Source organism: Caloenas nicobarica, chromosome 11 (assembly GCF_036013445.1).
Source record: "Caloenas nicobarica isolate bCalNic1 chromosome 11, bCalNic1.hap1, whole genome shotgun sequence".
Classification (NCBI taxonomy): domain Eukaryota; kingdom Metazoa; phylum Chordata; class Aves; order Columbiformes; family Columbidae; genus Caloenas; species Caloenas nicobarica.
Window position 1 is genome coordinate 15,588,846 of NC_088255.1, and position 26,248 is coordinate 15,615,093.

General features: G+C 46.5%; 1 protein-coding gene across 4 annotated transcripts in view; it reads left to right on the forward strand.

The window, feature by feature from the left end:
* Positions 1-2,567: 2,567 nt before the first annotated feature.
* Positions 2,568-26,248, forward strand: part of ADAMTS9 (ADAM metallopeptidase with thrombospondin type 1 motif 9) — an 84,370-nt gene continuing 60,689 nt past the window's right edge. For 2 of the 4 annotated variants that reach the window (XM_065642879.1, XM_065642882.1), the window contains exons 1-11: positions 2,569-2,979; positions 3,100-3,491; positions 4,786-4,948; positions 17,238-17,524; positions 18,465-18,548; positions 18,651-18,772; positions 19,179-19,219; positions 19,339-19,444; positions 21,392-21,538; positions 22,404-22,545; positions 22,760-22,867. In XM_065642879.1, coding sequence (XP_065498951.1) covers positions 2,886-2,979; positions 3,100-3,491; positions 4,786-4,948; positions 17,238-17,524; positions 18,465-18,548; positions 18,651-18,772; positions 19,179-19,219; positions 19,339-19,444; positions 21,392-21,538; positions 22,404-22,545; positions 22,760-22,867 — 1,686 coding nt within the window. In that variant the 5' untranslated portion in view covers positions 2,569-2,885. Of the gene's footprint in view, positions 2,980-3,099; positions 3,492-4,785; positions 4,949-17,237; positions 17,525-18,464; positions 18,549-18,650; positions 18,773-19,178; positions 19,220-19,338; positions 19,445-21,391; positions 21,539-22,403; positions 22,546-22,759; positions 22,868-26,248 lie in introns of all 4 variants that reach the window. The other 2 variants (XM_065642880.1, XM_065642881.1) reach the window with 2 other exon arrangements.

Sequence of the window (26,248 nt, forward strand, 5' to 3'; positions counted from 1 at the left end):
TGCAGGGCACTTGTGAAACAGCGGCGGTGGCGGCTGCCCTGGGGCACCCTGTAACCCAGATAAAACAGCAGCAGACCTGTTTCCCAATACCATCCTGATCCGAAGATGAGGAGATGAGTGAAAGTTGCTCCCCTCTGCCCCAGGACACCGGCAGGACAAGCTCCACGTAAGCCTCCTTCCCTCCCCTCTGACTCAGCTCTAATGCTATGCTCAGCTTTTCACTCTCTCCCCTTCCTCAGGCAACTCCGTTCACTTTTCTTCACTCCCCCTTTGCTGACCAGCAGCTCCATATCACTCAACACACCCAACTGCCAGCGCAGGATTGCCCAGGCACTCCCAGGACACGTGTCTGCATTCACCTGAGCTTGGGATACGGCTTCCCCACTCCCCGCCACAACTTCTGGGGCCCTATCCCAAGCTCAATCACCCCATGTACCTCTCCCTGTGAAGTCTGAAAGCTTTGGGGCACGTGGGAGATGTGGGAAGGCGCTGGAGGACTGTCATGGGTTTGGTAATACACAGGGTGCTCCCATTAGCCTGGCAGAGCTACACTGCAGCTCAGGGAGCAGATATTACTGCTATGAGTTAAGTCATTTATTTGACGACAAGATAGAGAAAAGCCCAAAGAATTGGAGCAAGGAAACACGCTGGAGGGAAGCCTGGGTTGCTATGCGATGGTGTTACAGGATTCCCTTTTGTTCATCCAGCAGCTGAAGGATCTCGGTGGCTTTTCTGACTCAACCAGGACACAATTCAGAATAGGACGAGTGGGGATATCATGTGCTTTCATGCTGAGCCAGGAAGGGCCTTGCAAGCCAGGGGTTTGTGTAGCAGCCCCAGCAGGCTTTGCACATTGAAGTTATTTTAGAATAGTTTAGTCTTTCTCCCCTTCTGAGGATTTCCTTCTTAATGTGCGTGCATGAGCGATTAGGTGCTAGGATAGGAAGATGTCACTGTACAAGCCCTTCACAGCATTAAAAGAAAATCTGGTCCAGGTTTGCTTGTACACAGGTGAGTGCACGGAGGTACAAGCACGTTTGGTTATTGGGAAGAGCTGCTCCTGGCAGTAGATGACGCCTACCACAACAGACATCACCACTCCCGTGCATCCCACGATGGAAGAAGGGAGACACCTCTGCTCCCCAGAACTAGGGCACCATCAGGCAACCATGGCTGTGCTCATGCCAATCCTGAGGCTGGACACAGTGAGAAGACCCAACACCATTGCCAGCGCTGACTGCACGCGAGGCAACTCAAGTCTGGAAGCAGCCCAGCTTTGCCAAACCCCTGAAGCCAATATGGGTGAGTTATCTTATTGTAAGCATCTGAGACTTAAATTAAACATAGTTTATGAGTGTGGGCACAATGCCATGCTGGGAGGTTGTGCCATTAGGTCTTGCCCTAAAGGTGTATTGATGTGGGTCTTCACCAACGTGGAGATTCCTGCACCATGCTCAGCTTTGCAAAGCTGCTGCTGAGGACCTGCCTAGCAGCCCTGGGCAGCCAGCTGCAGTGTTAAAGACACATGGCTTTGCAGGTGATCCTTTGCTTACTTGACTTTTATATTCATTGTACAAAATTAATAATTTACTGTTAATGGTTGAGGTTCATAAGGCTTCAGCAGTTAGTTTAAAAGAGCTGGGAGGTGCTATTTTGCCCAGTAGTGGATTCTGAATTGATTTTTTTCTTTTTTTAAGATTTCCCTTTCTGCAGCAGATACTGATATTTCTGTTCTTCGTCCCAAACTTGAGTGGAAATTTTCTATGGAAGTGGAAATCCAAACTTCCACCTATTTTCTTTTGCCTTGCCTGACAGGTTTAGATTTTATTGCATCTTTCCTCATTTTGGGGGGGAAAAAAAAAAGTTTTGGTTTGAGGAAAGGTGGAAGACAATACTTAATTACATTTAGCTGTAAAGGATGTCTTAATTTTGTACAGAGAACTTCCACATTGCAAAGCCAAACAAAATAAACTCAGATAAGGAAATATATTTCTTTCCCTTCAGGCTACCTGAAGACTACACAACATAAAAATAACTCTAAACAAGCCTTGGTTTAAGCAGCTCCTCTCTGAGAAATGCAGACGAAAGCAACTGCTATCAGGGGGATTCTTCAATTGTTGGTACACTTCTTCGAGCTATTAAAAAAAAAAAAAAAAGAAGAAAAAACATCAATTATGTAAGAAAACTCGGCTCTCCTCCCAGTGAGTGACAAAGTGGCTCTTCCCCACGGGACCTGGCAGATGAGGCAGTTGCCGATGCTGCTGTGCCCGGGACACTTTGCGTTTTTAAACCCACCTTGCGAAGGAGCCGGCGGGGAGCAGCTGCGGCCGCCCGGGCCGGGGTCCAGGCTCCCCGCCCCGTCCAGCTACAGTGAGGGCTTTTCTTGGCGAAAACCTGCGATTCCGGCGTTCCTCGGGAATGAAAGAAAGTGACATGTTGGAAGGGGGGGGCGGGGGGCGCGAGAGGAAGAAGGGCTGTCCCTGCTCCTGCAGGGCGGGATCTTTCCTCCTGCTTCATCTATGGAGCCCGCCCCCTTAAATTGGCTCCCGGGAGCGCCCCGTCCACCAGCCCGACTGGGGGGAGAGCGGAAAGCGAGGGAGAGCAGGCGGGCGGGCGGCCGGCTGCCCCGTCCCGGCCCGTCGGTCCCGGCCCGTCGCCCCCGCGCACCATGCGCGGCCCCCGGCGCCCCTCGCCCCGCCGGCCCGCCCGCCCCTAACGCCGCCCGGCTCCAGCGCCTTCCCCCGGCTGCGCACCGAGGGGGCGGGGAGGGGGGAGAAAGGGGGCAAAAAAAAAAAAAGAAAAAAGGGAGAAAGAAGAAGGAGGAAAAGAAGAGCCCGAGGAGAGCAGGGGAAGGCTGCGCTCCTCTGAGGACAGCGCGCAGCACCATGCAGCTGGCGCCGCTGGCGCTGGCACTCACCACGCTCTTCATCGACGGCTTGAGGACAGGAGCGAGGAGGCAGAAGCTGCACCCCAGGCAAGGTAAGGGGGTGCTCAGGGAGGGCAGGGAGGGGGAACCTGGGGGATGGTGGGCTGCCGTCCCCCGGGGGGTGGGGGGCTCGGCCTCCCCGCTCAGGGGCATGTGCTTCTCTTCCCTTGCAGCCAAGCTGCTGGAGAAGCTCAGCGAGTACGAGATCGTGACTCCTACCCGGGTGAATGAGTTTGGCGAGCCCTTTCCCACCGATGTCCACTTCAGGCGGCGGCGGCGGAGCACCAGCGCTGGACCCGACGCCTGGACGGCCGCCGCCGCCGCTGCCTCCCCCAAGGCGCACTACAGGCTCTCCGCCTTCGGGCAGCAGTTCCTCTTCAACCTGACGGCCAGTTCGGCCTTCATCGCCCCGCTCTTCACCGTCAGCCTCCTGGGAGAGCCCGCCGCCGACCAGCGGCGCCTCTACGCCGAGGCGGCCGACGCCGACGTGAAGCACTGCTTCTACCGGGGGCACGTCAACGCCCGCCCGCGGCACACCGCCGTCATCAGCCTCTGCTCCGGGATGGTGAGACTCGCGTCCCGCTCCCGGCTCCGGCCCCGGCCCCACCGGGCGCCCAGCAGCGGCGCGCCGGGGCGGAAGCGGGGAGGAGGAGGAGGAGGAGGAGCAGGGCGAGGGAGGGTGGGCAGAGGGATAGGGACGGCCCCTTCCCCCCGCCCTCTGCCTGCGGGGTAGGGCTGCTCCGGCTCAGCCCGGTCTGGGGTTTCTCCAACCCTGCTTTTCTTATTCCGTCGGGTTCTGGCAGCGGGGTGAACCCCTCCTGCTCCGCGGGTTTTGGGGGAAAAACTGCCACCCAGTGGCACCCCGTGCGGGGGGGGGGTCAGCGGGGGCAGACCCGGGGCACGGACACCCTCCTGTTCCCGGGGTGCCGACGAGGGCTGCAAAGGGATGACTGGGGGCTCCCCAGCAGCGCTGGCCCCAGCGCCGTCCTGCAGCCCGGGCACAGGCTGAGCAGAGACGAAGGCAGGCTGCCTGGCAGCTCCTCCTGCCATCCTGATGCCTTTCAGTGCAGGGGAACATTAGCAAAGTGATGAGCAGTGGCTCCCAGCAGGGCTGACCCTTCAGGCTGCCCTGGTGACGTCCTTCACCCCCTTGCCTGTCCCAGCTGCTCCCCTGGGAAGTCTCTGCTGGCTTCTGTCTGGTGCAGGAGCTCCCCTGGGTGAAAGTGTTCACCCAGGCTAGTGCACGTGTGTGTGGCTGGGCAGGCCTTCCTCCCAGTTACTGGTCATACATCCCAGACTAGGATGATTGCAGGATGTTCCTTCGTCTTGGTTATCTTTTATTTACTTGCTAAATCACTACATTCGTAGTCATATGGAATTAGGAGTGTTGCTGTCTTCTCGTAAGCAGGGATTTCACTGGCTGGACACCTCCCTCTGGTCCTTAGATCTGGGTTTGAAGCTTGTCTTGGGGAGAGCTGCTGTGTGAAAACCACTGCAACGTCATGGGGTTGCACTGGAGCCTCCAGCACACTGCAACACCATGTCCCCCTGGGCAGGGGCGGCTTGGTAAATGTCATTGGCATAGGGATGAGGTCTGGCGGATGTGCCCCTCTCATGTTCCCTTCCTATGGATTAATAACTTGCTTTCCATAAGTTCCAGAGGGATGGCTGCAGGGAGCAGTGCAGCTCGGCATGGGTGTGATGGGAGCTGGAGCTCCAGCCCATGCCTTTGCAGGAGTGTCTGCAGAACTGGCCACTCATGCAAGTCCCTTGTTAACCACTCATTTTTTTGAGTAGTCCTGCTCCATGGTTTGTCATTGCCCAAAGCTGACCGCCTGCCCCTCTCTGGTCTCTCTCAGCTAGGCACGTTCAAGTCTGATGATGGGGACTATTTCGTAGAACCACTGCTATCACTGGAAGAACAGGAGTATGAAGAAGAGCATAACAAACCACATCTAGTCTACCGACACCGGACACCTCCAACCAACTCTTCAGGGGACAGGCAGACTTGCGATACTCCAGGTACTCATTTTGTTACTGCCATTGATCACTTGGCACTTATGAAAGGGAACAAATTTGCAGTAAAAAGCCAGTAGGTTTGTGCGGGGCAGAAAGGGGTGTCAGTCTGAGGGACCCCTCTAGAAATGGTACCGTGTGTGCTAGGACTGGGCTCGTGGTGGTACTGCTGTCCTGGAGAGACGTGGTGTGCCTGTGCTTTCTAGTAATCGGTTATAAGGAAGTTGTGGTCAGGAAAAATATTATGGTTTCCATTTCATTCCTGCTGTAAGGCTGGCAAGAGATCCTTTGAGCTGTCTTGCCTTAAAATCCCACGAGCCTTTAAACCTGCTGTCTTCTCCTATGTGTAATTCTTAACCATCCTTACCTGTTTTGTTCTCTGTCTGAAATTCTGTTCCTGTCCATTAGATGACATCCTTCTGTCTTAGTCTTGCTGTACTCCTGGTCTCCTTTCCCCAAATCTGGTTGTGAGTTGCAACATCTTATTTTTTTCTAGTGGAAATGAGAAGGTCCTAACACCAACCCTGACAGTTCTTCCCTTATTAATCACTTTTTCATGGTTCATTTTCAAAGGCCTTTTTTTTTCCTCATGGCTCTTCCTCCACCGGCACTATCTTCCTGACCTCCTTGCTCCCTTTTTCTAGTCTTTGCACATATGAAAGAGCACAAGCCTTTTTATCTCCCCTTCACGTGCCTTGGTGAGCAATAGCCTTTCTCCTACTGTCCCGATTATCTGCAGTGGCCTCCTGCTGCTCTCTGCTTCATTGACTTCCTGATTTTCACAACTGATGTTCTCCTTTGGCAGCAAATAACTAAGTTCTGTCTGAAGAAGCTTATGTCTTCGGTCTCCTGTTTCACCTGCTGTTTTGCCCTCCTTCTTTGGCCTGCAGCTAGATCTACAGGAACTTTAAAGCCTAAATAGAGTAGACCTTGACTGGCTTCCCTTGCGCAGGCTGTGAGCTGCTCATGCGCTGCAAAGCAGGTGGAGTTGCTCAGGGAGTAAAGGTACCACTGGAGTAGAAGTGTGGTGCCAAACTTGGGTTGTATTGAGCATACGTGACTCATTTGGCACCCGTGACTGTGGATTGTGGCCATGCTGTTGAGCTGTTGTTCTGGTCAGCTTGCACTGATCATGCAAAGCCAGAAGATGCTCTGGTGCTCTGTGACTAGCCAGGGCTGATGCACTAGCAACGTGTGTTTCTTCTAGAAAACACGTGGATACGTGTCCGTGTGCAAACATACGTGCTGGGGGACAATGGTACCTCTCACAAGGCTGTCGTTGTTTGTTCTTCCAAGGGTTGCTGCTGGACTATGCCATTCTGGTTTCTCTCTTCCAGCTGTTTCTGCTCCCTTCTTTGAGATCAGATGCAGGAGACTCAGAACAGTTGGAAAGAAACACGGAATCTGGCACATTGCATCAGTAGCCCTTGGAGGAACGGAGCAGCAGATCACAGGACTCATTGAAGCAAAGGTAGCTGGGAGGGCTCTCACAATCACTTGTGGACTTTACTCTGTGCTATTTTAACAGTCTGCTGTATTTCACCCCGCTTACATGTATCACAGCCTCTATTTAGGGTATTATTCTTCTGGATTATGATTCACAAGAATAATACCCTGTCTGCATTACCTACATGGTGTGTATTTCTTCTCTTTTCCAGTGTGTTTCCTTTCTTGCTTGTCTTTGTTTCCTTGCTCTTCTTAGTTACTTCATGTAGTGGAGAGAGGAGGTGTAGCTTTTCATGTACAAGTTTAAGGGTTCCAAATAGTCTCGCTTGCCCTCCTGTCCTCTTTATCTCTCCCTTTTACCACTGTTCAAATTTTTGATAGGGAACGATGCTTTGGTCATGTGTGTTTGATGAAGAAGCCTTGGTCACTTTGTTTCAGGAGCAAGTGCAGGGCAGCTTGGACAGTGCTGAACCTTGATGTTCCACCCTGGGATTACATCTAGTGGAGGTGGTACCCCATGTGTCTTTGGAGCAGAAGGGGGAAAATGTAGCAGCTCTCACTGGTTTGGATGGGGTGCATCTGTCGTTCCTACCAGAGAAAAGTGGTTTCGTGAGAGTTTGAGAGTTTGTTATAGCTGTAGGCCGTTGTGTCGACCCAGCCTTTTGTCAGAACACATGAAAAGATGCGTTTGCATTGCAAGCTTCTGGCACGGACTGAAATTTGCTCAAAGAGGAAATTCATGCAAGGGAAATCTGCAGTAACCACCCTGCAGTGAGCAAGGGAGCCTGCGTTGCCGGGCAGTGGTGCTATTAAGAATGGCTTTCTGATAGTCTTCTTCCTGGAAATGATTGATAAGCAACATACTGGTGTACCCTTGCCGTGATGATGTAATTATAGACTTCTTGCAGTATCCAGGAAAAGTTTCCCTTGTGAGCTGACTGACAAATTGAGTAAAAGCTTTCATTTCCAGTGGTCTCCCTGGTGTTACTTTTCATTTTCAGCGTCCTCGGGTCAGCTTAGAAAAACAGGTAGTTGATTTTGTTAAGTTTCAATTAGCAGTTTCTGATGACAGTTGTAGGTCCTCTGACATATGAGATACTCTGCAGATGTTCTGAAAAAAAGCTCGCTCTCCTCACAACACTGATGGATATCAAATGCAAACTGTGCTCTGCATATGAACTTTCATAGCACAACACCGAGGTCTCCTGGCAATGCACTTCAGCCGTCTGGTGTATAGCTCAACTGCTGCAATAAAAACTTTTGACAAAGTTTTCCTTGGGGTAATGGGTTAATGTAGTTTCAGTCATAGGAAATGGTGCAATTTCTCCTCATTCCCTTCTTTTAGTTAGTACCATGAATCAATTTGTCATCTAGTCGAGGATCTGGCAGAGTAATTAGTTGTGTTTTACTGAATAGCCCTGATGGGATGAAGACTTGGCCAGGCTCACGGTGTGATGTCACTAGGTGCAGCGCCGCTACCACCCATCGCTTCACGATAGCAAGCTCTTCCGATCCAAATTATTAAATATCCGCTTTTTTGAGGTGGAGGAGGAAGAGAAAAGAAATTCTGATCCTAAAAAAAGAAAAAAAAGGAAGTGGCTCATTGCGAAGCTGGAGAGCGGAGCTTTCCTGCGCCCTGCGGAGGAACAATATGACTCCGATGATAAAAGGCACGGAGCTGCATCCTGCGGCACCATGGGGAGCAGTGTCCACCATGCTGGCTGGTTTCAGGAGGCCGGCAGCAGCTCTCCCACCCCCCCACCAGTCTGACCTCTCGCCAGTAGCACACCGGCAAGCCCTACCCACTGGTTTCCCTGTGAAACCCCAAAGGTGTGGTCTTGCAGAGATGTCCAGCTCCAGATGCCAACAGGACAGTGCCTCTGGTCATTAGCTAAGCAAACCACTTCAGGCTACTTCTTGCTCTGCGTCTTGTGTCCCTTTCTGCTGCCTCTCCTTTTTCTGACATTTCCTGTGGTTTTTGTTATTGATATGTTTATACATACATTTTGTTTATTGGCTTCCCTGGTGCTCTTCCAGTTTTGTTGATTTTTGTGATAGCTTTAGGCTTTTACTGGATCTTACCCAGTCATTCTGCCTGTTGGCCTCCCCTTTTTCTGAGACAGATGCGACCTCTACCTATCTGGTGGCACTGAGCTACAATTGCCCTGTGGCCATGAGTAATAAATGCAAGAGTTGGTCTTTCTCATCTCTCCACTTCTGCTCCATGCTCAGCTATTTCATTGCTCCAGACTTTGGAAATTCCTTGCAGCTTGTGGCTCAGTGAACTCTTTTGGGCAGCTCTTTCTTTGTTCCCACTGTGTTCACTTTGCTCTCCACATCTGTGTTTTCTGTTTCCTTCCCAGCTTCGTTAGTAAAATACCTCCCTGTTCCTGTCTCATTTTTCATAATTCTTTTATATTCAAGACCCATTTGTGGCTGAGATGGGTAAATCGAGGGCCAAATATATAGGGAGTGCTGGCTGTTGCAGTGACTTGTTGCTGGTCAGCTGTGCCTGTCCTAAGGCTGGTGTTAGACACAGGCCCTGGAACCGCCTGTGAGGATCTTGCACAAAGTCCTGGCTCCTTAATGAGAGCACTTAAAGTGGGAATATCCACCACGGGCAAAACTCCTCATGCAGAAGCAGCAATAACACTCTGATGGTGCCAAGCTAGTAGGAAGATGATTAGAGCTTTTTCTGTTTCTGGAGGAGAGCCAAGGGGATGTAGCCAGCAAAGAAGCCTTCCAGCAATTCGTGCTGCGGTGGTGAGATTTTTGGAAGCGGGCTCAGATGAGTGCAGGACGGAGCAGATGCTACCTGTGCAGAGCTGGCTGTGTCCCCACCTGCTGCCAGCAGAGATGGGAGAGCCCGGCGACTTGGCTGCTGAGGTTGCTTTCCAAAAGCCACTGAGCATTTACCAGTACAGATGGCTACTGGGCACAGCCTGGAGGCTTCGCACGTCCCAGTACCTGCCAGAAATGGACGCAAAAGGGTCTCAAATTTGCAACAGGGTATTGCGTTGCAAAGTGTTAAAGCGGTTGACCGCTCGGGAGGCAGCATGTGTGCAGCCAGGTACAGCAGCTCCAAAAAGGCAAGGCCCATGTGCTCATCCAGGTGAGGAGGAGAAAAGCAGCTGAGTGTGTGTGTGTAAGTTTTGTTGAGAAAGTTGCTGTAATAACCGCAAGACAAATTGGCAGCGTGAACCAAGTCTTTCCACTGAGCTAGCGTGACACAGGCATAATCAGTAATATGTCACTGATTTTTCAGTTGCTTTAATGAGTAATTTGTAATAGATTACCCTTTCATAGTAACTTTAACAACCCTTCCCACTGAACGTGACACTGGGGAGTCACCAGAGCAGAGCAGTGCTGCTGTGTGTCTTGAGCAAGCAAATGCCTGGTGCTGCCAGCAGAATGATTGCAATCTCTTTTCTGTATGATAATTAGCACCAGCCTGCTCAGCCCTTACAGATGGTTGTCATCTCTCTCCCCAAATGCCACCCGGCTATACTGGAAGTTATTGCTGAAGCCATGACACAAGCAGGAGATGGTCCTGCCACCGCATTCTCACGTGCTTGGGAAGGGGTGGCTGGGTTGAGATTGCCAGGGTGGGGATTTGTTAATGTGTCATCAGTGCCGTGACTGGGGAGGTGACCTGGGGGGAAAATGTTGAGGGTCTGGCACCATGGCTGAAGCCTGACTTTGTCCTTTCCCACGTAATGTGGCCTCTTGTTAGTGCAAGGTGGGTGATGGGCTCTTGCTCCTACCTGAGCTGTGGTTTGAGGTATATGCCCAGTGTTAGACATGGTAATGGTGAGGAACAGGGCCAAACAGGCCAGAGGTGAAGAATTTCATACTTATTCTACAGACCATTTATATGTGTTACATTCTTGTTTTATAGCAGTTTTGAGGCAGAAACTTGGAAAGCCTTTTCCCCAGGGCTTGACGTTTGTACTCTTGTGAGTGGTTCGTGGTGAAATTCCAGATGTCTTGCAGTCAAGCTGTTGGTCTAGAGCTGCGTTGTATTTTTGCTGTTCCTTTTGGACTGTCTTGCTTCCAACCGTGACCTTGTTTTGGTTTTCAAGTCCTTCATCCAGCAGAATTTCTCATTCTAGGTGTCGGTTTCCAGGCAGGTTTTCAGGCAAATTGTGTTCTGCTGGGTCTCACGTAACTGCGGAGTTGCAGAAGATCTGCAGGGAGGTTTTCCTAAGCCTTTGCTTCCAGATTGAGCAATCCTTGAGCTCTTTCAAAAGTCTGTTTAAGCTGTCAGCTTTGCTTTTGGCCTCAGGGTAAAACATCGTCTTCATTCTTTCCCTCAGAAAAGTTCCTCGTTTTAAGGAAGCGAGTTGTAATTTATAGTCATATAGTAATTATTTCAGGTTTCCTTCCCTCCCCAAAACAGCAAACGAGAGAGTTACGTCACAAGTACCATATGCTAATGTAATTAATTCTATTTCTGGCTTCCTATTGAGGTAATAGCGCAGTAACAGCCAACTAGTTCTTGGTCAGATGGGCCTGGGATGTCAAACACAAGCTTTTCCCATACTGAGTTGGGAAAGGGATCAGGCTGTAATGTTTGTGCTATGTTACTGTGGTACTGGCAAGAAAAACAGGGTATTGGACTGACTTCAGTTAAAAAAAATGATCACAGCCAATGATACAGATCCCATAACCACAGTTTTGTGTGACAATTTCTCAATGTGAGTTATAAGCAAGGTGCACACATTTTGTTGTTGTTGCTCTTAGTATTGAAAATGTATCAAGCATCCATTGGGCAAGAAAATTTATTTCCCTAATGATGGAAGATCAAGATTGTGTCTAAACAAATTATTCTTGATTTGTTATTGCCTTATAGCTTAGACATGGTAAAGGAACAGAGTGAAATTATTCTTCTGGAATCAAAATGGATGTACTTGTAATTTTGCATCTACTTTTACATCATCTATGTGGACATCTGGTGAAGGGCAGGTGGGAGAAGCAGGGAGGTATCACTTTGGTATTTTCCATCTGTACCCCATGGCATATGCTACTGAAAGTAAACAAGCTGACTATTCTGTGACTTCTCTTCCCACGTTGCCTGTATTGTCATCACCAGCACCCCTGTGGCCAATTGCTAAGCAAAGCTTCTTTCTTATGGGATATTTTTTTCTCATCTTCTGCTGTCAGTCCAGAGATGCGGTGATCTCAGTGTTGTCCTTGTTGGCCTGGTACCTCATAGGTACCAGTAGACACGAGTGCAGATAGCATGTTGATGTACTTGAGACTGTTACACATTGAAAATTGCGTTAAGAGCAAGCAAACAGGCATAGGGGTTTGGGTGCTGAGGTGGATTGTAAGGCAGGGGTCAGGTTCAGCAAGTGCAGGTCCAGAGCTCTGCAGGTGAACAGGCTCAGTTTTCCCTGGCAACGCAGAAGGCAGCAGCTCTGGCTCTTTTCCTGACGTGCTGAAATGCCACCGGTGTGTGTCAGTGTGCCTGTGGTATATTCGTACCGGTTTGACCCACAGCCTGGTTCAGATGTGTGTCTGCTCATAGGTGAAACACTGGGATGTACTTCAGCAAACTGCCCAGCCCTTTGCAGGGTCAGGATGGTTTTCAAAGGTATTTGACCCTGGTTTTTTTAGTCATTCTACAAGGCTAGTTCATTTTTCTTTCTGAACTGACGGATTATGGAAATGGTATCGGTGATTTTTCAGCACTGTAACTTTGTGTCAGCCATGCCTTAAACCAATTTTGTACCAATTTGGTGGTGGTTTTGTGCCTTGTGGTTATGAGCTACAGTTATTCAGTTATTTTGTCTGTAAGATGATCTCGAATCATTTTCCGCCACATGCTCAGTTCACGTATTACTATCTGTTTTCTTAAAGAGGCAATTTATTGTTTTGTTCACTAATCTGGTTTCTGTCTACTGTGCAGAATTGATAGCTTTCACGTGCAACTTTCTACCTCAGGCAGAAAAAAATTCTTTAAAGCTGGAATGTATTCTCACATACATCATCGCTGAAGGAAACATCCAGAGTATGTGTGGTCTTTGGCGTTTGCATGGTATAAAACCAGAGAATATTTTCTTCCTAAGGGAAGCTGATTGGTACTAACCGCAAGTCTGTGGTTTTTAAGCGTTCTGGTTCAAGCAGCAGGAAGAAAGGCAGGATCACCCCAAGAAACATAGGTGGGTTCAGCATTGCCTTGAGCTTTGGCTCCTCCAAGGATGGAGTCTCCATAGCCAAAGCCACCAGACCGCAGTGGTGGGACTCCTGATTTTGGTATCAGTGATGCTTCATGCTGGTGTAAACTGCCCATGGCTCTAAAGAATTGCTTTCTGGCCTTGCAATATTTTCAGATATTACAAACACAACTCCCAGGCTTGCGCTTCAACTGACTTCAGCAGCAGGTGCTCCTGGACATGGACCTTTCCGAGGATCTGAACATTGCTCCAGTTGGGCATCTAGGAAGCTACTTAGTAAAGCATATGTGCAAAATTCAAAGTGGAGGAAGGCAAGAAAATTAACAAGCAGGTGTGCCTGGGTCACGAGGGTTTGTGATCCGTTCATGTAAATATTTCTCTTGGTAGCAAAGAAAACTTTTTCGTAGAAGCCAAATATTTTGATTCTCCTGCTCCAGTTGAGGGAGGCAGGTCACACTCCGACTGACTGCCTGGAGGGAGCTCAACTGCCTTTGGATCTGCTTTATGGAGGTGCGTAATAAATAACTAACTTCCATACAATAGTTTTCTCATCTGCACAGCTGGATCAGAGCAGGTCTAGAAGTGTCATGGGCCCACCACTGAGGAGCAAAGTTTCTGTTAAAAATCCTAGGTCGCACATTCGGAAAACATATGATGGTAAGTTGGTTTGAAAGGACCATGCTCCTTTTCTAGCAGGGAGAGGTTGTTAATGTTATTAGCTTGAGAAATAGATTATTTTTTCCACTCTCTTCTGTGTGTTTTTTGTTTGTTCGTTTGTTTCTCTCCTTTCTCCCCTCCTATGTGCAGCTCTCATGAACCTGGAGCTGAACTGGAATTGCTTGCATTGTCACATGTCTTATTTAATTCTGCAAATTGCTCTCTATTCTAAGGACAAGTAAATGTAGAAATTGAAAAGATTTGAACTGTTAGGATAAGCGATTGCTCTTTCTTTTTAATTTTTGCTTTTAGCATAACAATAGCTACTATTCCAAAAGCAGTCCTGGCTCTGCCCTGTCACCCTTTCATGAAGGCAAAGCACTCGTGTAGGGCCAGAGTCTCCCCTGCCTTCTCCCTTGGGATAGATCCAAAGTCCAATAATCAGCAGGAATCATCCGTGAATCAGCTCAATGGGCTCTGGGCTAAAGCTTCTCGGGTAAGCAAAAGAAATGGCACGGGTGGGAAGATGCCATCAGGAAGGAACATCCCTGTCACAGGACTGGGGTTCCTTTTAAGTCCCCCATAACAAAGAAGAAACCAGGGAAAAAAAACCAAACATATGTCTCCAGGTCTGTCTAAAGACAGTGCAAATACCATAGACTGTCTTAGTAAAGCAAGTAATAAAACAGACATTATTCCAGCAGCCTTTTAGCCACCTCTTAAATGAATGTTAGCTGTTGAGTAGGTGCATAGGCTTGCCTTATAGTTGAATTATTGATCTGTAGTTGGTGTAGTTTTAAAGTGCTTGTCTACTCATTGGGGTTTGTTTTTTCTGCAAATTTAAGAAAATATTTTGTTGCTTAAACCCATCCAATTACTGCCATATGGAGGTAGATGTTTTTCAGGTCATTTGCAGTGATTGAGAGCTTGCCAAGCAAACCATTTTCCTTCCTGATTTCTGTTAATACATTAACACAATAGGGGAAGGGAAAAAAAAAAGCAAAACCAGGTGGAAAAATATCACACCCTTTTTTTGGTGGTGTGTGTGGCAGTAGGAAGCTGTTGCTGTAAAACTGCAGTTTTCTTATGTAACGTGAGAGATTTTCACTTCTGCTTGATTAAACAGCTGTATGCTGCACCAGGCAATAAGAGCATTTCTGTTGTGGCCATCGTGATGGAGCAAGATATCGCCAGCATCAGGCACAGGGAGTACTGGCAGTGCCTGTGTGCAACTCCCATTAAGGCTGGGGTGGATTTTATGGATGGGTTGAGAGCAGTGCACTGCCATTAGTGTTTAATTTTTTACAGGTGAATGTGCCCCATCTCTGAGTGTAGTTATATGGAAGAAAGATGAGTGAAGATAACAGTTCACTACTATCAAAGTCCAGGAGTGGCTTTACATGCAAAGCATCCCCAGTCGTTTGTGCTTGGTTTTACAGTAACTAGGCTGGCAAATATACTATACGTGACTTGTCCAGATAGTGTGCTGTAAGTGTCGGGGCGACTTCATACCTGGAAAAAAATCTTGGTTTTTGAAAGGGTGATGTGGCTGACTGATTTGTGTGCCGGACAGGGGAAGTACACTGCTACTGTATTGACACTCGGCAATGTTAGGTTAGTGATTGGACTCGATGATCTTAAGGGTCTTTTCCAACCTGAATGAGTCTGTGATTCAGTGACAACACGCCAGATATCTGCAACAGAAAGAAAGGTCATTTTTCCTCTGTGCTGAGCATACTTGGCTGTGGCGGGCTCTGGTTCTCCTGTGTCAGGTCAGGTCAGTGCTCTTGGAACCAGGCTGGCATTTCATGTGGGACCTCTCTGGGTTTGGGGAAGGGGTTTTTTTGTTTGTTTTTTTGCTTTTTAGTTTTGGATTTTGTTGTTGTTGTTTGTGGTTGTGTTTGTTTGGGTTTTGTCTGTTTTTGTTTGGTTGGTTGGGGTTCTTTTGGTTTCTTGTTTGTTTGGTTTGGGGCAGGTTGTTTGTTTGTTTTTTAGCGTTTGACAACACTACCTGCAGGATTTCAGTGCAAGCCTGCTGAATATCAGTTAATTTCTTTTAAACATCCTTTATAACAGGTGCCTCTTCAAATAATCCTTTGCACTTCCATCTTCTTTTGCCATCCAACCTCCCTCTGTCAGACTGGCCAGAGGAGAAGACACCTGAGCCCCATGGTCCCATGTGGGGCTCTGGGAGCTGCTGCGGTGGATGATGAAGAGCTGTGCCTTTGCACAGCAGCCTTGCCTTCAGCCTCACTCGAGCCCTGCTGAGCGTCTCCCCACCCTTCATGCATTTTTCCTTGAGCACCTGCTTCTTTTGGAAATTAGTTATTAAAAGAGAAATTTAAGTGACTGGCAGAGGGTGCAGAGAGGAGGGGAGCTGGCTGAAGGGCTGAGGTTAGCACTTTCTCCTCAAGCTGGTCTTCTTCTCACCTTTAAGTTATTTGTATGCAGAGTTGGCTTCCTGCACTGATTGGCACCGAGCAAGTCGGGATAATGTCACGGTTGCCCATGAAGCCGTGCCAGCATGAGAGCACAACCTTGCCAAGCCAAGGGCATTGATTAGTGTGGAGGAACTAGGGCAATCCAATTATAACTACAAATGCTATTGGCTTTCTCGAATTCTTACTCAAATAACTGTGGACTCTCTGCTGTATTAAGGTGGTCTGGACTATATCGAGAAAGGGCAATTCACAGGACTTAGTGCAGAGTAAACAGGATTTAATTCTTAAATGCTCCATTGCCTATTTACACATAGCGCAAAAGGATAGTATTTTTCAGATAGGTAGAAGCTGGCTGACCCCCTTTGCCTGCCTCAATATTAGAGAGCGTATTTGTATTTCTTTTTTTGGAAATTATTACAAAATATCCTAAAAGGGAAACTACACAGGAAAAATAGCTAAGAAGTTTCCTATCATTTCGATCTTGTCTGAGCATTGAATATTCCTTTGTTCCTTACTATTATGCTTCCTCTAACCTACCCAGTGGGTCAGATAAGGAAATGTGATATTTTTCACCACCGTGATGGAATTAAACTAAAGTTACAAAAGAGCTGTGAGGGTTGTAGCCTGAAGTCTTAGATGAGTAGTTCAGATCTGGCTTTATATTAAATGCAGAAGCAAACAGTCTCTCATGGATGAATCACATTCAATTAGGTACTTCCTATGATGAACTGATTAAAAATTAAGTGGCATCAAATAAGACTGATTTTGCTCTTACATTTAAATAATGCTATAATTACATACTAATCAGATGGTAAATCTTAATTGTACATGTTCCATATGTTTTACTTGCCTATTCTTCCTCTTCACTTTGTCGTCTTTGTATCAGCATGGAGTATATTTTCAGGCTGCTTTTATGTTTGGCCTAATTGAATATCAAAAGCAGTATATGTGAAACTTCCTGAATTCTATTCTTTAGCCAGTGGCAGCTGTGCTATTAGATGACCTTTACCATTCCCGTAGCACAGAATAATAAAGGGAGGGGGGGAATTGAAGCCCAGCCATGTTATTGTTAGAGACAGAAATAAATCATATATAATTGCTTTGCTATGAAGGCCAAATCCTGCCGTCCTTCATGCCTCACTTAGAAATACAGGATTCGAACCTTTGTTTCCTGTGGTTTCCTGGCCACCTTGGACGTGCCCAGAATCTTCACGCTGCCGCCGCGGTGGCTAATTACCATCGCCGGGCTCACGTCACATTAAACTGAACTGCAGCCCCGGCTCCATCCCTCCTGCACGAGGGAGATGGCTCTGCTGCAGGAAAGCCTTTACAGGAATGTCTGCCTTTAGGTGCCATTGGCTTCCATAAGATTACTTTAAGAAAAACCTTAGATGTTGGGTTACATGTTGGGCTTCCACAGAGTGCTTCTGTTCTCGTTAGCTGTTTGGAACAAGCCTCCTAGAACCCTTCATTGAAATAAACAGGCGCTTTGACGTAACGTGCATGTGGCATTAACTTTATTCACGCCGGAATGTGTTATACTTCATATTTTCGTCTGCTTTTAAATCATAGATCATGAGCACAGTCACAAAAAGAACAAGCGGAAACACTGGAGAAGGCAGTGGGCAGAAAGCAGCATGTTGTCTGACATGGAGATGTTGAAGCACAGCCTGGAAGTGAATTCATTTTCTGCAGATAGCAACAACACTGGGAACATCATTGAACAGAAGAGCCACAAACGGACAAAGCGGTTTCTCTCCTACCCTCGGTTTGTGGAAGTGATGGTGGTGGCTGACAGCAGGATGGTCGCCTACCATGGAGCTAATCTACAGCACTATGTCTTAACGTTAATGTCTATAGTGAGTATTCAACTATGGGGAGTAGATTCACCCACAAATCATTTTCTAGTAGTCACAGAGCCCCATTTTTGCTGTGTTCATATGCAATACCATCAGTTTGCCTCAGCCAGGCATGGAGATAATACTGGGATTAGTGTAAAGCTTGGTAAAACTTGGCTGGGGAGCACTGGCTGGAATCTTTTTCCTTCCCATATCCATCACGTTTCCTAACCCTTCCCACACCTGTCCCTTTCAGATTTCTGAACCCCAGGGAGCACAGCAAAGATCACTGGCCCTTTAGTCCACATGCTGTGCTCTTTGTTTAAGCCCATGTGAAACAGCAACTGAATTAAAAAGGTACTTCGAGGACTGTGCCTTCCAAGGGACTGGTGCTAGTAGGTCATGCAGTTGCAAGGAGAAGGAGCCTGTGGTCACCTTGATCCTTAACATAGTGCTGGGGTTGGCTTTCCAGGCTGAGGACAAGGATTTTGGTAGCTGCTGGGACTAGGATGCAGTAGTGCAGCCTCTAAACAGGCAGTTCTGTAAGTGCAGAGTGAGTAGAAGTGAGTATCCAATGTAGTTGTGTCACTGGAGTGATTTTTATCCTATTAGAGGGTGGAAGTGCAGTGAACATGTCATCTAAAAATGTCCATGTCCAAATGAGGCACTTGAGAAAATAAGTTGCTTTTAACAATCTTAGTCAGTGGTTGTATCTCAGAGCAGAATGATCTTGTAACTTGGTGAAATGTGTGTTAAAGCAAAAGGAAATGTTTGGTTTCTGTGTTTCATTCTAAAATAGTGCTTCTGGCAGGAGGTGTCTCCAAGTAGCATCAAAGCACAGAGTGGGGCAGAAGGACAGCTCAGGAGAAAAACGGTTGCAAAATGGAAAACGTGTGTGTTGTCTTAATTGTTTGTTTCCTTGAATGTTAGCAATAATTCTGAATATTTCTTTTTTAAACAGGTGGCTTCTATTTACAGAGACCCAAGCATTGGAAATTTAATTAATATCGTTATTGTGAAATTGGTCGTGATACATAATGAACAGGTAATGGAAATTATTTTCTTCACCTTCTGTTTGATGGCGGCATTTGAAGTGAGTCATATGATGAATAATTGAAATACCTGCTTTCTGTGTGTTGCTTATTAGGATGGTCCGGCAATATCTTACAATGCCCAGACAACACTGAAAAACTTTTGCCAATGGCAGCAATCCCAGAACCACCCTGAAGGAAGTCACCTTCGACATGATACAGCTGTGCTTGTTACCAGGTATGGCGAATATTCTCAGGAAAACTGTAGCCAGTTGTGTGTCAGAGGCTGTGAGCATGTAACATATGCAGCTTTGGGAAATATTCAGTTTTTGGTGTAGGTGTAATGACATTTGCAATTGTGGGAGCAGAGTAACTGTGAGCAGAATTGGGATAATGTGTCCAGCATAGTGGTGGATGACTTTGAGACTTTCAGGACTGTCCAAGGTCTGCCCATAGGTTCAACATAAGATGAAGAACCCTGACTGTGGTAGGGAGTTGGTTCAGGCTCTGGACGATGTGGCAAGCCAGCATGAGAAGGTCCATTGGAGGACCAAGCATTGCTTTGGGATGTTGTTATTATTGTTCTTGTACCTTAACTCACTGCTGCATTGAAAATTAATGTGTCAGGTCTGTTCTGCTTTCAGACAGGATATTTGTAGAGCACACGACAAATGTGATACTCTGGGTAAGGAAAACCTTTTCTTTGTCTTTTAATAACTTTTTTGTAGTGACAATGTTAATTGTCTGTGCCGAACTGTGGGTGACATTTCTTTTTCTATCATAAACCTCTTTGTTCTCTTCTAGGTCTGGCGGAGCTGGGCACAGTCTGTGACCCGTACAGGAGCTGTTCAATTAGTGAAGATAACGGACTGAGCACTGCTTTCACAATAGCACATGAACTTGGCCACGTGTATGTTTTATGTAAATACATTTACATTTAAATAGCCCAAGACTTATGCTAGCTAGGGCTTGCCAGCCTGTCTAGGACTTGGTACCTGCTGAGCCTAATTATTTGGGAGGAGATGAATGTAGTCAGGTAGAAGATGTACCGTTGAGGAAGATTAAGCTGTGATGTGACTCTGGGAGGCGGTGGGGTGCTCTGAAGTCCATCTGAGAGCAGTAAAACCAGCAGACCCACATTTTGGGGAGGACGAGTGACAGAGTACCCCAAGCAGCACATCAGCAGGGAAGGAGAGCTAAGAAAATGTCTCTTATTACTGCATCTTCTCGCATCTACATGCAGATGTCAGCAGCATCTGCCCCGCAGCTCTGATGTCTTGGCCAGGTCACTGGGACTAGCCAGGTTTTTGGCCAGGGCTGGGATGTGCTGGGTGCCTTGGAGAGGACCAGGGCAATTGCCACTGGCGCATCTCACCTGGGTTTTGGGACTGAAGTCTCCTCTAAGAGCTGGTTCTCAGCCTGCCACAGCTTGGCCCACCACCACACATGGTGCTACTAACGGAAGGAATTTACTCAGGCTGTCTGGCAGGTGATGAGGATGTGTTAGCAAGCTTGACCCACCTCCTGAACCATTTCACAAAGGGAAATCTCATGCTACTGGACATGCCCGAAAGAGATGCTGTCATTCAAGATGCACCTCCTCCAGTGGAAATTTCTGTTAACCGATTTTGACTTTTTTTTAGAGTAGTAGTGAGAAAAATCATTTTAGATCATGTAGTCCTTTACCTCCCAGCTACAGCTCAGTCCCAAATCACCTCACGCCTGGTTTGCAGCGGAGATCTGTAGGTGTGGGATGGATGAATACCCAGGAACAAGTCACTCATTGTTTTAAACTCCCTTTTTCTGCACAGAGAGCTGGCTGAGATGGTCTATTTTTAACCACAGCAGTGTTTGTTTAAATAAGATTTCCTGAGAGAAAGTCCCCGAAGGTTTGGCATTCCCCACACCTAACCTGTGGCTAATTCCTTCACGAATGCTGCCCCAGAGCTGCCGGAGGGGTTCGCGGCGCTGCCGGGTGGGAAGTGCCTCTTTGCTCTTTTACAGCGAACAGAGTGAAAAGGTGGTTCACTGGAGGTAATCTTAATGGGATATAAACTCTCCAGCCTTCGAACGCAGGATCACACTGGGTCATTTCCCCTTCTCCACTTCAAAAGGCAAAGTGCTTTAAGCCGTTCTGTCTCCGTTAGCGTATTTGCCGCATTCTTCAATATGTCATGTGCTGCAGACTTCGCGTGGGTTTCTGCTGATACTGATGCTTGATGGCATTTTGTAAACCTACCACATAAAGTAGAGAAGCCAAGTCTATCCCCAGCGCAGCCCTATTTACGCAACAGCATGGAGGATCAGCGCGGCCCGAGGTGTTCAACTGCATTAGAAAATATTTTGCGGCCAGCGTAGGGTGCTGCCAACGCACATGAGGGACTTCAGGCACCAGTGGTCAGTGGGCTCAAGTCATTCATCTCTTTCGGAAGCCTGGCTTTTTAGCTCAATTCCAGAGAACTCTTGCCATTTTTATGAGGGTGGGGCCAGACTCCAGCCTGCCTGCAGGATCGCAAGTGTCAGCTGAAAAGGAAACGGCAGCTGAAATTGCATCCCACTCCGGGCTCCTTCAAGGACTTGTCTGGCTGAATATCTGCAGCCGCAGTTTGGTGGCCTTACCAGGGTGCTGCCGAGCTTCTTGCAGACAAATGCTAGGAACCCAGTTTGAGCAATGCCTGTTGACATTTATGAGTATGCGCATATTAATTACTTCTATTCTGTAATATCTGTCAGTAGCATATCTAGGAAAAGTTCTTCAGTTTGCTTACATTTAGTTCACACTGTTGCTCTTGCTATGCTAAGTACTTGACATTTGCCACTAAACTGACTGTGCTTTTCACTGCTGTGTTTCTCCTAGATTTAACATGCCACACGATGATAATCATAAGTGCAAAGAAGATGGAGGTAAAAATCAACAGCATGTCATGGCACCAACACTGAACTTCTACACCAATCCCTGGATGTGGTCAAAATGCAGTAGGAAATACATCACTGAATTTCTGGAGTAAGGCCATATATGCATGTTAGGCTGTTTTTACAAGTGCATGCATCCAGTGGAGTTCATCATTTACTCTGAAGTCCTAACGTGCAGCATTTGGAGGAAATTGGAGGGAATTGTGTGTGCACATATCCTTTAGGTAGATCAGGAATGCATCCTTGGCATGCAGTCCCTGCCAGTTCAGCCTTGTGATAAGCTGGCAAGGACCAGCCTCTCTATGGGGAAGAATAAGTCTTCCCCCATGGATATTGCTTTTGAGGAATGTGTGTTCTCCTCAAACCTGAAGAGTGAGTTTTCCAAGCCCTGTGGCCGAGATACAGAGCCATGTTTTAGGAGGCAGATTGAATCTGCCTGTCTGCTCCACAGGTCAAGATAAGGCCTGGGCACTAGTCCATGGTGGGAACACTCTTCCAGGAGCCCGTAGGTCAGTTTGATGCGCACTGATCCCCCATTTTGCCATGATGCCTTCCCATGTGTTGTGATGGGGAGCAAAACGAGAGACACAATGGTGTCCTGGCAAATCCGGAAGCTCAGTCCCCCAGCTCTTCTGCTAATAAATTATTTTTCTTCCTAAATACATATTATACCACTGCTTGCTCAGCAACTAAATTCAGGTTGTGCATGCTCAGAAACGCTTTTGCCGGGGTAGCTGACTGCATTGTGGTGGATGGTCGTTAGTGCAGCCTGGGGTGATGGGGAAAGGGTAACGCACCCTCCTGTGCTCGAGTCTGCAGTAGCTGCTCTTGTGCTGGTTATAAATAAATATGGCAAACGTGGTGCACCTCTGCCCCAAGGCTGGCTCAGGTAAACACCAATGGGTTCTAGTCACATCACCTCCTGTTTAACACCATTTCTCTGCTTTGTGTTGTAGTACTGGTTATGGGGAATGTTTGCTTGATGAACCTTCATCGAGAACTTACACGTTGCCTCAGCAGCTCCCGGGGCTGATTTATGATGTCAACAAACAATGTGAGTTAATTTTTGGACCTGGATCTCAAGTGTGCCCGTATATGGTAAGTGAAATTCCACACCTTGGTTTTCCTGCTGTTGCCAGGACAAAATAAGGCCTCCTGGGGGTGCATGAATGGGAGGCTCACAAGCCATCAAAGTATTGTCAAGCTTGTGAGTTAATGATGAATCCTAGGGGTATAATTTCATTAAGGATCATTTGTCTGGTAAGGCATGTGACACATATTTATTTAATATCTTCATCTTTTCAATAACAAGCAGATGCAGTGTCGACGACTTTGGTGTATTAACATCGATGGCGCACACAAGGGATGTCGTACCCAACACACACCTTGGGCTGATGGGACAGAATGTGAGCCAGGAAAGGTCTGTAATACCTGATGGTTTGTGCCTCGTAGCGATGTTTCCCAGATCTCAGGTTAAACATATCAGTCAAAATCATCCTATCCCAATGGCCAGTTATATGGGGCACAGCTTCTGACTGCAAGGGTGGAAGCCCAAAGCAGCTCTGTGTGTTTTAAGCCTGGTACGCATGGGTCAGCTCTGCACCGGAGAATGTGATTAAAATCAACTGCTTGGCATAGTGTTGTTTAAGCAGGTATTCCTTCTGCAGTGCTTATCTTTGTAAATTAATGCCCTTGAGTGAACTCGTGAGCAAAACTTTCACAAAGTTCCCTAGGCTTTTATTAGCAATTTCCTCTGTGATGTGAGCAATTAGTAATTTTGTGTAACATAAATTTGTCAGCTGGCTTCTCATCTTGACAACTTCCGAGTAAAATATAGAACTGGTTGACATTTTCTGTATGGAACAATTTTGGCAGTAATTCATAGAAACTTTCAATTTCCATGCGTAATGGTAGTTTCCAGCTAGCATTGTGGTTTGTAGAATAAGTATTTAGTTTTTAATTGTCTAGATCTAGATAAAAAATAGTTGAGAGGATTTTTCTTTTCTGTTTTATTGAGATACTGAACATCGTGAAGAAAAATGCTAACTAGTTTTCATAATTTTTGTCTGAACAAAAATATTCTCCATCTAAGTCTAGTAAAAAAAGCGTGATGTTATTCTACAAAGTATAGCTTAAAACTTTGCTTTTCTGGCTATTAATGATCAGTAGTTAAAGTTTTCTTTAGAAAGAGTCAACATTTTAATTCATAGTCTTTCAAATGTATTTTAATAAAAATATCTGGATGCTATTTTAGATATAATTTTCCAGAAAGGCTTGCTAATTAATCCTCTGTTGCATGTATCTGAAAAGTAAATTGCTCAATGACACTGAACTGATTTCCTTCAAGACAATGGGCATAATCTATCAATTTGCCTTCCTTTCTTAGGGAAAAGCACAGTGAACACATTTGTTTTTCTTGTTGATAATATGCATTAGAGATGTGGTTGGAAAATCCTATTCCTGTGCTACTCTTTGGAAACAGTGCTTCAGTATTTAATGTCTTAATGTAAAATTCCTAGTTTTTTGAGACTTGGGATAAAGCTAAGGCATCTGTAGAGTCCCCTTGACTTGAGACCTTCAGCTTCTCTGTGAGCTTGGGGTCTACTCACTGCTGGAAGCTCAAAAATAACTATTTTCTTGAAATTGCAAAAATCTCGGCTGCAGTTTTGTTCCGACAGACCTGCTGTTACCCTTGGATATGGCCAGAGTGATGTGCAGACAACTGCAATTGAGCAGATTAGCACCTTCTCAGAGTTACCATGTCATCCAAGTGGCAGTGTCCAGCTGCATGGTTCTTAAAGACCACATGAGCAAAAACATTTCGGTCCACAAATCTAGACAATTTGACAAGTTTAGACAAATTAGACAAGTGTGACCTTGAACTTCTCAGCTGAGAGCAGATGGGCTCTTAAAAAAAGCTAATGCAGTCTACTCGTGTTCAGGCATTTGAATGTATTCTCACAAAAAGGCTTTACGGAGTAATTCTTCTATCTGTGTGTTGGTCTAATTCAAGCTTAAGGTTTGAATCATCGTAAACTCTCTTCTTCTTAGTGTTTACTTGGGCTCGTGAAGTGCTGAGGTGCGAGTCTGGAGTGCTTTTCATTGGAATAAATCACTGTTTTGGTACTCTGCTGTGGCCAGGAGCCCCATCAAACTTCTGCATGCTGACTAATGCCTTGCCTCAAGTCTGCGTGTTTAAAGCCCGTGATATATGAGGTGGCAGATGGAGAAAATACCATGCCATTTTTTATGGTCATATATTTGGAAATGAGGGAGCCTGAAGAGCTAAGAAAAATCTAGCTAAAACTACTGGGATGTAGATTTATCCAGACTCTAAATTTATTCTTAAATCAAGGACACTAAAACAACATGGGAGTATTAGTTTATGCATATTTTGCATGTGAGGAAAGTGAATTCGATATTGCTAAATCAAGTAATAAGCCCAGCCCAGAGTTTGACCTTTGCTGGGTGAGCACCAGTCGTGGTTCTCAGTGTTTCACAGCACCAGCGCATTGTTGGGCGGAAATAAATCACTGGAAGAAAATAAAGAGGGTCGTAAACTTGGGCCTCTATCTCTTGTGGTTTTCAGGGTTGTTTAAAGAATGGTAAAAGAAGAGTAGATGAATAGTAATCATTTCTGTCTCCTGCCGTATGGCAGCAGGTAGTGTATATGTTATGCATGCGTGAAGCTTCGCAGCACTTGTCTGCCCCCTGCTAATCTATTCAGCTAAAGTCAGCACAAGGATGAAAGCTGGATTTGGTGAATTATCTGGGACTCCAGTGGCAAGACAAAGAAAAGGAAAGCCTGTTGTAGTGTCTCCTGTTCCTGCCGTTGCTCTCCTGCTCAACTGCGTGTCTAAGTTATTTTGAACTTGCTCCAGACAAAAACTCTTTTATTCTCTTCGTTCTCTGATCTGTAAGCTCATAGGAAAGAGAACCCTGGCAGGCTTTTTAGTTTTTCTGTTGTAACTCAACATAGAAATTATTTTTAAAATACAAAAGGCACGAAGGTTGCACAGCCAGACTATTCACAGTGTGGTTCCAAGAAACACCATTGCATTTCCATAAGATAATCTTGCTGTTTATTTAAAACAGCTGCTCCTTTTTTTTTTTTTTTCCCTTTTGATTTACCATCAACTCCAAACCCTCAATTTTTAATAAAATCAAGAGGATGTAAGTGATTTCCTGGTTAATTCTCAACCATTGGACGGGAGACATATAGGTCATGTCACGGTCTGTTAGCTGTGTACATTCACTAGTTAGCTATTCAGTCGTCTTCTCTGGGTCAGTGATGCCAAGCATGACTGTGGTTATATATTTAGCTGTGAGCATCAACATTGCTGCAAGAAGTTCTCTACTGGGACAGCACTGTTGGGTTGGTGTCGTGTATTTTTTGTACGTTGATGATGCTGTTGGACCTCTTTGTCCCCCGTACAGGGCTGGCGTAGGGGTCTCCATCCTGCAGTTGTTCAACCCTCTAAATGCCAGGAGGAGTTGTGCATTGGAAGGGCTTGTCCTGCAGCAAAGAAGCAGGCATTTCAGCTTATTTTGTTCCTGTCCTCTACTGTAGGAGAAATTTTTTCAGCCAGTTTCTGTCTGGGGAATGAAATCTTCAGATGACAGCAAATCCAGGGCACATTGCAGCCTAGAGACCATGTTCATCTCTGAGCAAACACCACATTTAGGGCCCAAGCTATGAGTTGTTTGGCCGTCCTGGAAACCGCGTCCAAAGGCAAACGCACCTGAGATCAGCTTTCTTCATCAGCAAAACAATGGGGCAATCTGGCCATCGTGGGCTAAA